Raw genomic sequence first — 14,802 nt, forward strand, 5'->3', positions numbered from 1 at the left:
AAGGCCTTTAGGGGCTGTGATACCCAGCTGAATGAATGCTGAGGCAGGCTGAAAGGGGCAGTTTCAAACACACCTGCAGGATACATCAATGCTGAGCTGACAAGAATGAATGCAGAGAAAGGAACTGAGAATGGCTAAGCCTGCAGCAAGGGTCTGGAGAATCACCTTGTAGGACACAGAGAGGTCCATGATGTGTCTGTGGCTGAGCAGAGTGAATTGTCCCACCTGGCACAGTAAATGCCCGGGCCCTCAGCTCTTCAGGCTTCTCTGCATTCAGCAGGTAGTGATGACTGCCCACTCCACACTGGCCCTGCCTGAATGTTATTGCTGCAGGTTTGTTTGCTGGCTGGACCTCTTCCTAGAAGGTGAAGTGCTGGCTGGACTACTGCGCACAGGACTCCTGGCCTTATTTAATTGATTAACTTCTGCCAAACACTGCATGGTCATATGGGTATTGTGGACTCAGCTCTGCTGTGGGCAGAGAGACTCAGGCTGTGACTGCCATCAGTGGGTCTTGGTTCAAGAAGAAAAATGCTGCTTCAGAGAGTAACTTCCAGGCAGAATAAGTTTAGCAACTTAGCCCGTGGGACTGTTTGCAGTATTCTTGCTTGCAGACTATAGGCCAGTTGTATTTGGGTCTGAAAGATGGCTCTGTTTGTAGGTAGCCATCCCTTCAGGAGAAGAACCGATCAGTCACTACTTTTAAGAAGCGATCCCAGAGCCGGATTAATGTGGCTTCGTGTTAATCTCTTCTTACCTCTGCAGAAGATACAGAGGCTCCCTACAGAGCTGGGGGCACACCAAGAGCAGCCTCATGCACTATGCACGAGGGATGACCCCCCGCAGGCCTCATTTTTGACTATGGAGTTGACTTCTCTTGCTACAGCCACAAGGGCGTGCCATGGACCACAGCCTCCCCCTCCAGAAGTAATGTGTCTGCGGGGATGGAGGCTGTAGTAGGAGGAGGGATGGGACAGAAGGTAGTTGGAAAAACACAGCCTGGCACAGAGCTGAGGACTCTTCCCATCCTTTACTAGATAGCACAATTTATGCAGCTGGTGCGGGAGATCCTACCAGCTGCCTACGAGGGAATCTCCTGCCGTAGTGTAGAAGCTGTGACAGACAGGTGAGTGCTTCTGCCTCTGCCCACGGATGGGAACTTAACCCAGGGACACCAGGCACTTGATTCCAGCACGGGGTTTAGTGACAGTGAAGCATCATTCTGATTATACCGTATTACACTCAAAAGCGCAAGATGCGGTTCGCAAGGCAAAAGGATTTCTTTTTCCCCGCAGAAAATGTTAATTATGTTGCCCTCATTAAATGCTAAACACACTGATCCACTGGAGCAGGGAGCACCATATGGTTATTCATGACAAAATACATCTCTGGAGCCTGTTGCAACAGTGGGAAACTGCATGGAGATGGATGTGGTGAAGGATTGTGCATTTGAAAGGCCACGTGTGAAAGGCCAGGTGCTGCCCTGACTGTGCTGGGAGCCAAGATCCTTCCCTGCAAAAAGGGAGGGAGTTCAGAGCCAGGTCCAAACCCCGTGGCTCTTTGCTCAGCGGCGACATGCTCGTTCTGTGGAGAGCTGTCGGAGCTGCACCGGAGTTCCGTAGGCGCATCGAACCTCTGCAGAAATGCCCGCTGGTGAAAGCAGCACACATGCACACACGCCGGCTGGCCCACCCCGCGCTCTTATTGAATAATCAATGCAGCATTAGATAAAAATAGGTCCTATCTTTCAGGAACGGAGGGGTGGCATGTCTCGGCTTTGCCGCGCATCCGCTGTTCCTGGAGAGCGGCCAAGGATTCAGTCGGCAGATCAGCCGTGCAGCATCGCTTCTTGTGCTGCTGGCCCAGCTACGGGGCCCTCAATGACTGCTCTCGAGGGATGGTCCCTGCCCCACTGGATCGAAAGCCCCCACGACACACCCTGTGGGGACAGTTCGTGTCTCCACACCCCACTTTACAGCTGATAAATCGATGATTTGCTCAGTGATTTTTCAAGCATGCACACTATGGCTGAATGTATGTAAACCAGAATTCACAGTGCAAAAACAAAAGCGAAACAACTGCCTGACTTTATCCCAACCGCCTGCTCTGATGACAGGGCCTGGATCTGGTCACTCCAGTTAGCTCCTGATAGCTCCAGTTTGCAGGCAAACTGGGCAAGAAGCGCATGAAAAGTGTGGCACGCAGTGCCATGCTGAAGGGCATGGGAGACTTCTGCATATTCTCATGGACCTCTTCCACGTATGTTGAAGCCATGCATGTTTGCTGTCTGGGTTGGTCTCAGGTTTCTCCTCTGAAGACATTTGCTGAACTTCTCTGCCTTGTGCTCTGCCTTTAGGGCTTCATCAAGGCAACGCATGGGCTTGGTGCTTCCCCAGAACTGATTCCTTAAAGCTGTAGCAACTCTTCCTGCTTTGTACCTTGAGGGACTATACAAGCATGAATGAAAACATCTGCTTTTCTTTTGAGAATGAAATCAACACAGATGAAGGCCCTGAAGACACTTAATTTCTCACTTTCTCTTCATTTTATTGGGACTTTGACTCCTAAATCCTTTGAATGCTGAAGGCCCAAGCAACCTGGCTAGAGAACACCCTGAGGCTACCTCAGCCTGGCATTTCCTCTAGGAAGAAAAGCTCATTTAAAATGAAACCACATTAGTCTTGGCAGGAAGTTTGAATTGTGACTGTCTCAAGGAAGCTCCATTAATTACTGTTCCCATTGCACTATGAAAGATCAAATGCTGTGGATCAGTTTTAATTGGCTATTGATTTCTTATGTTATTACCTACGGTTGTGCTGAGATGCTGTTAGACGTACTGGATGCTTTTGATTATTCTTGCTGGCAGCTGGGATTAAAAAACAGCGGGCACACACTTCCTGATCTGTAATGGATTGCCATGGTGTGCCAACAGAAATCGTTGGCAGGGTGAATGGTCCTGCTTTGCCTGTCTCTTGTGCTATTGAGCTGCAATGCAGTTACTGTTGTGAAGGCAAATACCCTCCGGGACTGGCTGGCAAGGAAATCGAGGGAAAAGCTTCAAAGAGCACGAGGATTTACAGAATCACAGAATCACAGAAACTTCAGAGTTGGAAGGGACCTCTAGAGATCATCTAGTCCAACTCCCCTGCTAAAGCAGGATTGCCCAGAGCACATTACTCAGGACTGCATCCAGGTGAGTCTTGAAAATCTCCAGAGAAGGGAACTCCACAACCCCCCTGGGCAGCCTGTTCCAGTGCTCTGTCACCCTCACCGTAAAGAAGTTTTTCCATGTATTTGAACGGAACTTCCTATGTTCTAACTTGTGTCCGCTGCCCCTCGTCCTGTCACTGGGAACCTATGAAAAGAGTCTGGCTCCATCCTCCTTCAACCCACCCTTTAGATACTTGTATGCCATAATAAGGTCTCCCCTCAGCCTTCTCTTCTCCAGGCTAAAGAGTCCCAGCTCTCTCAGCCTTTCCTCATAAGGGAGATGCTCCAGTCCCTCAATCATCTTAGTTGCCCTTCGCTGGACTCGCTCCAGCAGTTCCCTGTCCCTCTTGAACTGGGGAGCCCAAAACTGGATGCAGTATTCCAGTTGTGGCCTCACCAGTGCAGAGTAGAGGGGGAGAATGACCTCCTTCGACCTACTGGCCACACTCTTCCCTATGCAGCCCAGGATTCCATTGGCCTTTTTGGCAACAAGGGCACATTGCTCGCTTATGGTTAATTTACTGTCTACCAGGACCCCCAGATCCTTCTCCTCAGAACTACTTCCCAGCAGGTCCACCCCTAACCTATACTGGTGCTTAGCATTCTTCCTCCCCAGGTGCAGGACCTTGCACTTGCTTTTGTTGAACCTCATTAGGTTCTTCTCTGCCCAGCTCTCCAGCCTGTCCAGGTCACGCTGGATGGCAGCACGGCCCCCTGGAGTGTCAGCCACCCCACCCACTTTGGTATCATCAGCGAACTTGCTGAGGATACACTCTGTCCCCTCGTCCAGGTCATTAACGAATATACTGAACAAAATTGGACCGAGTATTGACGCCTGGGGGACACCACTGGTTACAGGCCTCCAACTGGACTCTGTGCCGCTGATCACAACCCTCTGAGTTCTGTCACGCAGCCAGCTCTCAATCCACCTCACTGTCACCTCATCTAGCCCATACTTCCTCAGCTTCCTAATGAGGATGTTACGGGAGACAGTCTCAAAAGCCTTGCTAAAGTCAAGGTAGATGACATCTGCTGCTCTCCCCTCATCCAGCCAACCAGTTATAACATCATAGAAAGCTATCAGATTGGTCAAGCATGATTTACCCTTGGTAAATCCATGTTGACCACTTCCAATGACTTCCTGTTCCTCAACGTGTTTGGAGATGACATCCAGAATGAGTTGCTCCATTACCTTCCCAGGGACAGAGGTGAGACTAACCGGTCTGTAGTTCCCTTGCTCCTCCTTCTTGCCTTTTTTTAAAGATTGGAGTGATGTCAGACTTCCTCCAGTCCTCAGGCACCTCTCCTGTTCCCCATGACCTTTCAAAGACGATGGAGAGTGGTCTAGCAATAACATCTGCCAGCTCTCTCAGCACTCGCGGGTGCAACCCATCAGGACCCATGGACTTATGAATGTCCAGATTGGCCAAGTGGTCTCTGACCCAGTCCTCCTCAACTGAAGGAAAATCTTCCTCTCTCCAGACCTTCCCCCTTGCCTCCAGGGTATGGGATTCGTGAGAGGCAGCTTTAGCAGTGAAGACTGAAGAAAAGAAGGCATTCAGTAGCTCTGCCTTCTCTGTGTCTTCCACACAGTGGAAGTGCTTGCAGAAGTGCATGGTGCAGCACCAAGGCAAGGACGGGGTGGGCATGGACAAAGCAACAGTCTCCAGCAGACAGCGATCCAAGGAGAGGCAGATGGGATTGCTTTCGCATTGCTGGGGAAAAGCCCCTCTCATGCCAATCACAGGGATACCCTTGTATGAGGGCAAGCAGGACTGCCCACACAAGCCGCGACAGTGACAGCCCTGTGCACACAGCCTGATCATGGCCTTCCTGAGACGCGCTTCCCCCTTGGAGCCCATCTGGTGATGCCTCAGCCTAGACTGTGATGTGCTCCCATTAGCTGGCAGAGTCCTTCCTTGTTTAACAGGAGATGGTTTCCTGTCCTTCTCACCCCAAATGACACCTTAATCTACAAACGTTGACTTTCCTTAATTGCACCTTGACAGAGAGAGAGGCAAGCTCCTCCTTCCCTCTCCAAGGACCATCATTTAATTAACAGGCAGGTATCAGGATTTACAGCCCGGCTGTAGGCTGCTACTCTCCCTACACAGTAACTCAGGCCTGTGAAGGCTCACTCCATTTATCTCTGCATTTCAATAACCGCATTTCTGCTAATCCCTCTCTATGCCAGCTTTCTGGATTTACCTCTCATGGATCTACGGAGAGAGCAGTTAATCAAATGAACAGTCCCCATTTCACTTTTCATTCTCTTCCTGGTCGCTGATCACAAATGTCTGTGGTGTAGATGGCTTCATAGCAGAGCAACCATTACCAGTTTCTCATTTAATCCAACTCTCATATCTGTCCTACAGACATGACCAGAGACAGCACACATGAAAGAGAGAGAGATCAGAATGAAAGACGTTGGGGCAGACTGGATATCAAGATGCATTTCATTTGCGCCTCCTTCACAAACTGGGATTATCTCTCTGCAACCTGTTCTTGACATATGTTTTCTAACAGGTTCTCAAAAAAAATTCCAGTATTGGAGATTCCCACAAATCCCAAGCAATCCTTTCCAGTGCTTCTTGCCCTCCTGCTCTATGTCTGAGAGCAAGTGGGAGAACAATGTTGAAAGATCATCTTGCACATCTTGCCCAGATGGACGTAGCTTCTGGTACTTGGGGCCATACCATCTGTCCTGCTGGTCGTGAGGAGCAGGTTCATTTTGCTTTGGTTGTGGTTTTGTTTCCACGGTGGGTGAAGGGGGAGAAAATGGTGTCTGTCCCTTACACCTGTTTTTGTGGAGCACGCTAAGACCTAGCAAAGTCCAAAGAAAATTAGTGCATTACTGAGTGTGAGCAGCTGAGGGTTAAACACAAGACCCCTGGATTTTGATGCATGGATCAATAGTCTCTGTATTTTGAGAGCTCAGCTTGGAGATGATCTGACTACTTCAGACCAAGTACAGCTCAAGTGAAGACAACAAGAACCAAATGATCTGTGCTTAGGGAGCTGTATGTGCAAGTGAGCACTCATGCCCTCACCTTTGACTCCACATTGGAAAGACCACTGCTGCCACGGGATTGCCCATGCAAATTGCACAGGTATCTCTGTCTTGGCAAATTGCTACCTAAATTTCATAATGACTTGGTAGAGAGGGGATCACACAAAACAGCTGGGTAGTTGCTGACTAGGTGCGTACTCCCTGTCTGATGACAGTCTGCAGATTTGGTGTCTTTTCCAGTTTTGACACTTTACAATGGCAGAGGAAGTGTCCTGCTGAGCATCTCCAGTGACAGGGTGTGTAAACTGGCCTCCTGGACAAATGTCACTGGCTACTTAATGGACATGAGACATCCAAGGACAACTGAAGTGGGAACCAGCAGAACCTACAGAGGAGCTCTGCTTCAGCACATCTGCTCTTTAGTAAATACCTTGTTTTTCAAACCTCGTCTTTCAAACCTTGTCTTTCAAACCTCTGCTCCTCTGCCAGTGAAAGCAAAGCTTGGGGTCAACCTGGGGGAAGGAACAACTGGAATTCATACAATTAGTGTAGGACCTACTGTATAACATTTTGCAAGCTAAGGCTGCCCAGCCTGTTACCAAACAATGCACAGACAAAGTGTGTGTTACATTAGCTGAAAAAAACAAGTGTGGTAGAACTGAGTTCACCTAATGTCCTGCTCTTTCCCTGCTGCTGTGCATTTCTAAGTCTTTTCTACCCACCCACAGGCTGGAAAGCAAAAGGGTAAAAGGGCTGGACTGTGGAGGAGGAGACACCGAAATGCACAGACAGCACCCTGGTATTTCAAGAACCGTTGTCACTGCAATTATCCACGAGAGGTTTTATCCTGAACTTGCAGAAGTGGAACTAAAGCCCAGGGAGGAGTAACAAGAGGCTTTGGGCCACGCTGGCAGTCAGGAGCAAACTCTGAATCTCCAGAGCTGGCTTTGCCCGGCTGTGATCAAAGACACTGCGCAAGGCTGCAAGGTTTGGGAGAAGGATAAAGAGAGGGAGAATAGATGTTTCACAGTGAGGAACTCACTTCGAGTCTTCTAGTGAGCTGGCATTGCTGCATCCATCACAATCGAGCAAAGCTACAACGAATGAGGAATTAAACCCAGTCACAGAGTTCCCTTAGATCAGCCCCTTCTGCTGACCTGATCTGACCTGGCCTGGCCTCTCTGTGGGACAGACTAACCTTTTGGCTAGTGCTAGTGCAACCCCCTGAAATCAGCAGGGCTGGAGAGAAGTCACTCAGAGGAGAGGCCTGGCCGCATGGACAGCCAGGGAGTCACAGTTCTCTGGGAAGATCTCATTTGTCACTTGGTTCAGTCTGGGCAGAGAAAGACAAGGAGGAGGCGGGGAGGAGAGTGAACACCAGATCTCAGCTAGCACTGCTCAGAGCTCCCTTCACCTCCACTGCAGACCCGGCGGCAGCAGCAGCAACAGCTGGGATTGCAAAGGGTATTGATGCACAACACAAGCAAGTTTTACTCTGGAGCGTGGCTGGGGCAGTGGGCTGGCTGCATGCACATATGAGCTTTTCCAGCGAAATGTATGCAAAGGCTCACACGGTCCAGAGTATCATCATCTCTCCTGGTCGAGCACAGGTGGGCTGCCTGGCAGCACAAGCAGACATGCTTCATACAGCACAAATGGAGCCATCTCTGGAAGGTCTCTGAGGTGCTGGGCAAGAGAAGCCACATGCAGACATGTTAACTCACTGCATCTGTAATGCTTCCCACTTGCTTTTGAGTTTGTGGGAAAGCCACCACGCCTGGCCCGCCAGAACTGCCAGCTGCGCAGAGAGGACTGTGAGACAAGGGGCTGGCCCAAGCCACGACTCTGAAATGATCCTGGGAACAGGATGACCACTTGTTCTTTGGCTGGAAAAAATCAAAGCTCCTATCTTAGGGCATTAAGCTTGATGGTGACATCAGTGGAGATGCAAAGGGGCTTTTTTTTCCCCCTCAGAGAAGGTAGAAAAGAGAAATAGAGGCCAGACCCTTAAAAGAACAAATAAGAAAGAAACAAAGAACCTCAAATTTGAACCTGTCTGCCCAGTTCCCCTTCAGTTCATGGCTGGTGAGGTTTGTTCTCTGCCGTGTGGGAGGATTTAGTTCCTATTGACAGATGAGCTAATCAGTTCCCCTCAGCTCGTGAAGCTTTATCAAAGCCAGTTAATCATGTTACTGATGTCTGCCCAGGCCAGAGCTCTCCACCTCTGTCCTCTGCCAACAAGGCGACACAAATGCACACCACACACACATAGGGATCATTTTTTTTGCTCACAATTCCACCAGCAAAAGGGTGTCACCAGTGACTGTTGTCCCAACATGTGGGTGTTGCCTGTCTCTGACCCCCTTTGCCACCCTTTGTTCCTGGAGAGATGTGGTAGCTCCACCAGCATCTCATGAAGGAGCAGGCCAAGGTCACATCTCATTGTCAGCAACAGCAGGAGGAATTGGCCTGGGTTTCGGCAGGCCCAAGTCCTGTGCTGGAAGGGTGAAGCCAAAAGCCATTTGAACCGGGACACCAGGGTCCCAGCTGCTGGGTTTGTTTTACTTCTGTACCCAAATTTCACCAACTGCTGCTCTGTGATAATGACTGTCCTGCTGCTCCTCAGGGCTGAACTGAGGGCTGTGCTTGCTCCTTCCCTCTGGAGTGGCTCTACCCACAAAAACACATATCCACCAAGTCAAGACGACTGCCTTGTCCCACCGAGTTTCTGGGAGGCTCCTTCTGCCTTTATACCAATGACGGAAGGGCCCAGACACGAAGAGCTCTCTGGACTCTCTTTGCTTTCTGGCAGGGTTACTTGAACTGATGGTATCTGGTGGCCTGTGGTTGGGTGGATGCTGCTCAGCAACAGGTTTGGAAGTGGCTGGTGTTCACTGGATTGTTTCAGTAACCACTGCTCTGTCAACAGCCTGGCTGGTGAGTGCCTCTGCCCATAGATATCAAGATATTGTCAGCTATGTTCCCCCATCCTGCAGACCTGCACTGGGGCTACAGCTCGAGATCTCAGGGAGACCCTGCTGGGGCCAGGCTGCCAGCATCTGCTTTGCTGTCTGGGCTTGCTCAGTGTGGGGCAGCTTCGTCCTCAGAGCCGCTCTGTACCAGCAACCTGACAAGGGCCCAAGGCTGGGCCGTGACCTGGACTGGTTGGGAATTGCAGCTCCAGGGTGGGCCAAAGAAGGGGAAACCACCCCTGCCCGGCAGAAAGACTGGGCTGGAGAGCCAAGGAGCTGCATGTGGAGACACCCTGCCATACCCAACCATGGGGCAGTCCCTAAATGAGCTATTCCAGAAAGGAAGGAGTTTCTCAAAAGTCCTACACTCCCCAGCCTCCCCCAGATCTCCCCCGCCTCTTCTTGCTCTGATGAGAGGGCTGTTTCTGTTTCTGTTTGGGCTTGCTGCAGGTTGCTCTGCCAGCCCAGCCAAGGAGGCACTCTGGGGCTGCCCAGACAAGCAGACACAACTGTAAAAAAGGTGCCGTGAAAGCAAAGAGGAAGAAAAGCCGGGGAGGCTCAATCTGAGCCAAGCTGTATTGGCCGGCTCTCCACACCATCTCCCACTCCTCTCCGCGGGTGAGCGGTTGGGCAACCTCAGCCGTGCCGTGAGATACGATCACCCACCTATACAGACAATGTCCATGAAGCCATACATTCCATAGCAGATCTGGAAGAGCAGGTCCTGGCGCTGCCACTTGGCTGAAGGACTGAAGGTCGACCAGATGAGCCACGAGATACTGGCGATGAGGAAGAGGGAGCCCAGGATGGCTGCTGCTATCTGGACCTTCTCAATGACTGTCAGAGAGATGGCCTGCCACTGCAAGGGGAGGCAATGGGGAAAGGATAGGGGACAATGGGGAGGGGGGAAGGAAAAAGAGAAGAGATTCATTACTCGGGGCACATCACTGTTTTACATCATTGTGGTGGTTTTGGAGATCTCAAAGAGCACCTATGAGCATAGACACTTTTACCTGGTCCACATTTGGGGTGAAGCATGCCAGTTGTTCAACAGTGCATGGCCCCATGTTTCCTGACAGCATTGCTGAAGAGGCATTGGGGAGGAATTCTGCATCTCACCAGGAAAGCAGAGAGACCTGAGGGAGTCAGGATGGACTGGGGGAAAGACACCAAAAATAACATCCCCGTGACAGTAGGTCTGTGATGGCCATCACAAACCAGGACATTCAGTTGCTGCCTCAAATAGAGGCCAGGCAGCAGCCTTTGTAGGGCATCCTATTACCACAAGACAAAATGTCTCGGAGAGCCGAGCTTTCCTTCGGAGGCCTCCCATGAGCTGGCTCTGTGCCACTTGGTGAGATCTGACAGGATCACAGCACTAGGTAAGATCTCGCAGTGGCAACGCACATCCCACAAAACTTGTTACAAACAACACAAGTTGGTGTGGTCAGGACACCCTGCCTTTAGGTGATGACACGTTCAGGCTGTGTTCCAAGGTAAACGCCAATGCTTCTTCCTCAGAAGAAGAAAAAAATAGAAATAACTCCCCCCAAATCCATTCATTATGTCAAATAGCTTTGTATAAGCTACAGTATAAATATCCTAAGACAGATTCCTCTCTGTCATCCAGCATAAAACCTCCCCACTCAGATTTACACTGCTGAGAGAACTGCCCTGTAAAAGCCAAGAGCAGAAATTGCTTTCTTTAACAAGATGTGAGGACATGGTCCGTAGCCCCTCCTGCAAATCAGAAATCAAACACGTAAACAGGCTGGGGAGAGACAGTCTCTCTTGGCATCAAAGTATATAGGCCACCTTTAGCTGTGAGATACATGCCCTTGAAATCTCAGTGGGACTGGCAGGAGGATAAATAAAGGCGGACTTCAGCCTCCTGCAGGTAAAGAGGATTCAGAAGAATTGGAAATGTTAAGTCTGGATTCAGCCCAAATTCAGTGTCCCTGTGAGGCGTCATCTCTGGCGAGCCCTCAGCACCCTGATATCCTGGGACATCAGGGTCACTCTTCAAGCCTTGTCCCTTCCTTTTGCAGGGTGAGGGAGTTGAGTTGCTGGGTCCTCCTTTAACACCCAGGCCAGCCAGGAGTGACCAGTGGTTTTTGGGAGGTAGGGAGGACTTTGAACCCTGATTGAAGGGCAAGGACAACCGGTGACTTGTGCTGGTACAGGAATGCATGGCATTTCTACCAGTCCAATATCCAAACCCCTGAGCCGAATGCACTCCCCTGCAAAGGGCCGCCGTTGGAGAGGAACAGACAAGAACTTCAGCCTGAGGTTGAGGCCTGTGGGTTGCAACTGGAAGGAGATTGCCTGGCTTGGCTCAGAGGTGAGCTGAAGTGTCTGCCTCTGCCAGCCTTGCTCCTTGGCTTACGTCCTGCAAGGGCAGTCAGCCCTCAAATCATATGTCAGGGATGTGCAGCAACAGTGAGGGGGGTGGTACCAGCTTATTTCATAGTTGGGCACAGAGTAGGTGGCCATAAAGCTGCTGAACAGAAGAGAATCTGTTCCCCGCTGAGGCAGGACTGTGCTCAGCTACCACCAGTCCCCTTCCTGCCATCCGCTCCAGCAGCTGGCCCAGCCAAAGGCAAACACCCAGCACTGGGGACACTCAGTGATCCCTTCAACAGCCCATGTCCACTCTGCCATAGCCCGACCTGCCCCATGCCCCCACCAAATCCAGTCACGCCAGTGTCCTCTTTGTGCCAAGAAGAAGTTGAGGCAGCGAACTGTGCTCCTCTGAGGGCTGGGAGCTTGGTGGTGCCAGTCACAATGGGAGGGTCAGAGGGTGCTGGAGTCCACAGACAGCTCTGCCACTCTGTTCCCCTCATAAGACACAGCAAAGGCCACCTCAGAGCTGAGAGCGGGCAACAGACGTCCCAGTGGCCATCACCCCCAAATCTGGGTTCTGAGGGTGGGATCAGCAGCTATGCTGCTGTGCTCCCATCAGCTCTTCAGCTTCATCCTGAACAGTACCGTAACCAGATGCAGGACAAATCTGCAACCAATGCCACCAGCTCAGAGCTCCAAGACCAAGGGAATATGGCGGGGGAGAGTTGCTAAGTGTGTGGGGTTGCACTTTCACCCCTGCAGCTTTCCCCAGACCTCATCTCCCCTTCCACTAACTCCGGCAAAGGCCGAGGGGCCGGGAGCGCAGGGAGCCCAGCGCACAGCCTGGTGCTGCGTGCGAAGGTTTTACTGTAGGTGCCTCACGCTGACCCGTGTGCGCCTGTGCCAGCCTAATCATTCTGCATCATTTCTCTCTCTCGAGGAGGTAATGGACTGGCTCCTCACCATCTGTCTGGCACACAGCAAGGCCTGTGGTGGCAACAGGTCCTTCCAAGGTAGCAATTAAAGACAGAAAAAGAAGAAGGAGCTGTTTTCTACAACTAGCAGCCACATACAACCAGCACCACTGCTTCGCAGAGACGGGAAGGCTTAGGTGCAACTGTCAAAGGGGATGGGGGGGCTCAGAGCACAGAGAAGTTACACCTGAGTGCAAACTTCAAACCCCGCTCCCTTTGGTTGGGAATAGAGAGGCTGAAACATGGGCAGGGACGCTGCCTGATGCTGCTCAGCTGGCAGCAGCTGCCGGGAAGCTTGCTGCAGCGATAATGAAGAGGCTGGAGTCTATCAGTCATGCCAGGGGGTAGGAGACTCTCCCCAGGCCTCTGGCACTAAGTGACAGAGACACACGCAGCAGCAGTCCTGACTCTGTTCGGGAGGTGGCACTGGGGTGTGATTACCCTCTGGCAAGGAGGTAAATGGGTCAGAGCTGAACACTGGGGAAAATAACCAGCTTGCAGAAGAATTTAATATTTTCCAGAAAAAAAAAAAAAGTACTTGCAAGTAATAAATGTTGTATTTCCTCTCTGGCAACCCTGAGAACTGCAGTTTAGCACCCACATCTACCTCGAGCCACCAATAACTGGAGTCGTTATTTTTCATCTTTTAATTCCCTTTCGCTACACATCTTAGGGTATGAGGTTTGCACAGAGAGAAGAAAAGGGGTGAGACAGAAGATAAAGCATGTTACCCAGCGAGAGCACAAGAAGGGTCCAAGAGCTGTTCAGAGGTGGAACGTGATGATGTATTTCAGCTGCAGGAGCTGGGCCTGATGTGTCCCTGCACCAGTGGCCTTGGGAGCCCACCTCAATCATAGCAATGTGTTTTTCAGATTTCATAACAGCCCTTAGAAAATCACTTATTTTCCTAACCCCTCTCCACCATCATTATGTCCAGCAGACCAGGGATTTAGTGGGTGACCCTATTGTCCTCGAGTCACCACTAGAGCTGCAAAGAAAGGTCTCAGCAGCGCTGCAGAGTCCCTTTAGCGGTACCCCTGAAACCCCCAAAGCTATTTTTCTGAATGCTTGGCGGCAGACGCAGCCCACCCCCTCCAAATCTCCAGCTGAAACGTTCAAGCTCTAGCAAGGTCACAGTGTCAAGCAATCCTACCTTGTGGGGAGAGACCTAAACCTGAACCCTTCTTTCCTCAGCTGATAATGACTGTTGAGTCCCAGGTAGCCACTGAGCTGTACTGAAGTGTGCCTTTAACAACCAGCAGCTCACCCAGGCTGTCAATCAGGAATGTGACCTTGAGGTGGGTAGAAAGCTCTGCAGATGCTCTGCCAGTGCTGAACAGGGCAGAACTAAGGACTTGGTGGTACCAGAAAGCTTTAAAGGCCCCTGCAGGATAAGAGGAGCAGTTTCGTGAGCTCCAGGCTTACAATGGCTTTAGAGCTTGCCCAAGCAGCGCTCTCCCATGGTGTCATGGTTTAGCCCCAGCTGGCAACTAGGACCACACAGCCACTCGCTCCCTTCCCCCAGCTGGGATGGGGTAGAGAATCTGAAGAGTAAAAGTGAGAGAACTCGTGGGTTGAGATAAAGACAGTTTAATAGGTAAAGCAAAAGCCACTGGCACAAGTAAAGCAAAACAAGGAATTCATTCACTGCTTCCCATCGGCAGGCAGGTGTTCAGCCATCCCCAGGAAAGCAGGGCTCCATCACACCTAACAGTTACTTGGGAAGACAAACACCATCACTCAGAACGTGCCCCCCCTTCCTTCTTCTTTCAGCAGATTCATATGCTGAACGTGATGTCATACAGTATGGAATATCCCTTTGGTCAGTTGGGGTCAGTTGCCCCGTCTGTGTCCCCTCCCAACTTCTTGTGCCCTCCCAGACCACTTGCTGGTGGGGCTGTATGAGGAGCAGAAAAGGCCTTGACTGCTGAGCAACAACCAAAACCATCAGTGTTTTACCAACACTATTTTCATCCCAAATCCAAAACATAGCACTATACCAGCTGCTAGTAAGAAAATCAATTCTATTGCAGCTGAAACCATAACAGATGGCTTGCCACCCGTCCTGGAAAAAGGGCTCTAGCCCTCCAGACCATTCTGAAGAAATGTCCTCCCTCACTCAGTAGCCGTCTGTCTGTCCTGTGCTACCACCCGCCTTGGCTGAGTGCTTTGGTGCACCACGCAGATGTGCACATGCAAATCACCATGCTCTCTTGGACTCATTTTCCCCAAGTTTCCCCATTTTCCCCAAATCACAAAGCTCTGCGACCCAGGTTTCTCAGCAAGGGTTTCT

The 14,802-nt window shown here is 50.9% G+C and overlaps 1 protein-coding gene across 1 annotated transcript in view; it reads right to left on the minus strand.

Annotated features, from left to right (window-relative positions):
* The window catches only part of MARCHF4 (membrane associated ring-CH-type finger 4), a 105,551-nt gene that overhangs the window by 12,506 nt on the left and 78,243 nt on the right, over window positions 1-14,802 (minus strand). Inside the window, exon 3 of the mRNA XM_054209242.1 lies at window positions 9,859-10,051. Coding sequence (XP_054065217.1) covers window positions 9,859-10,051 — 193 coding nt within the window. The remainder of the gene's footprint in view (window positions 1-9,858; window positions 10,052-14,802) is intronic.

This window comes from Rissa tridactyla, chromosome 7 (assembly GCF_028500815.1).
Source record: "Rissa tridactyla isolate bRisTri1 chromosome 7, bRisTri1.patW.cur.20221130, whole genome shotgun sequence".
NCBI classification, from domain to species: Eukaryota; Metazoa; Chordata; class Aves; order Charadriiformes; family Laridae; genus Rissa; species Rissa tridactyla.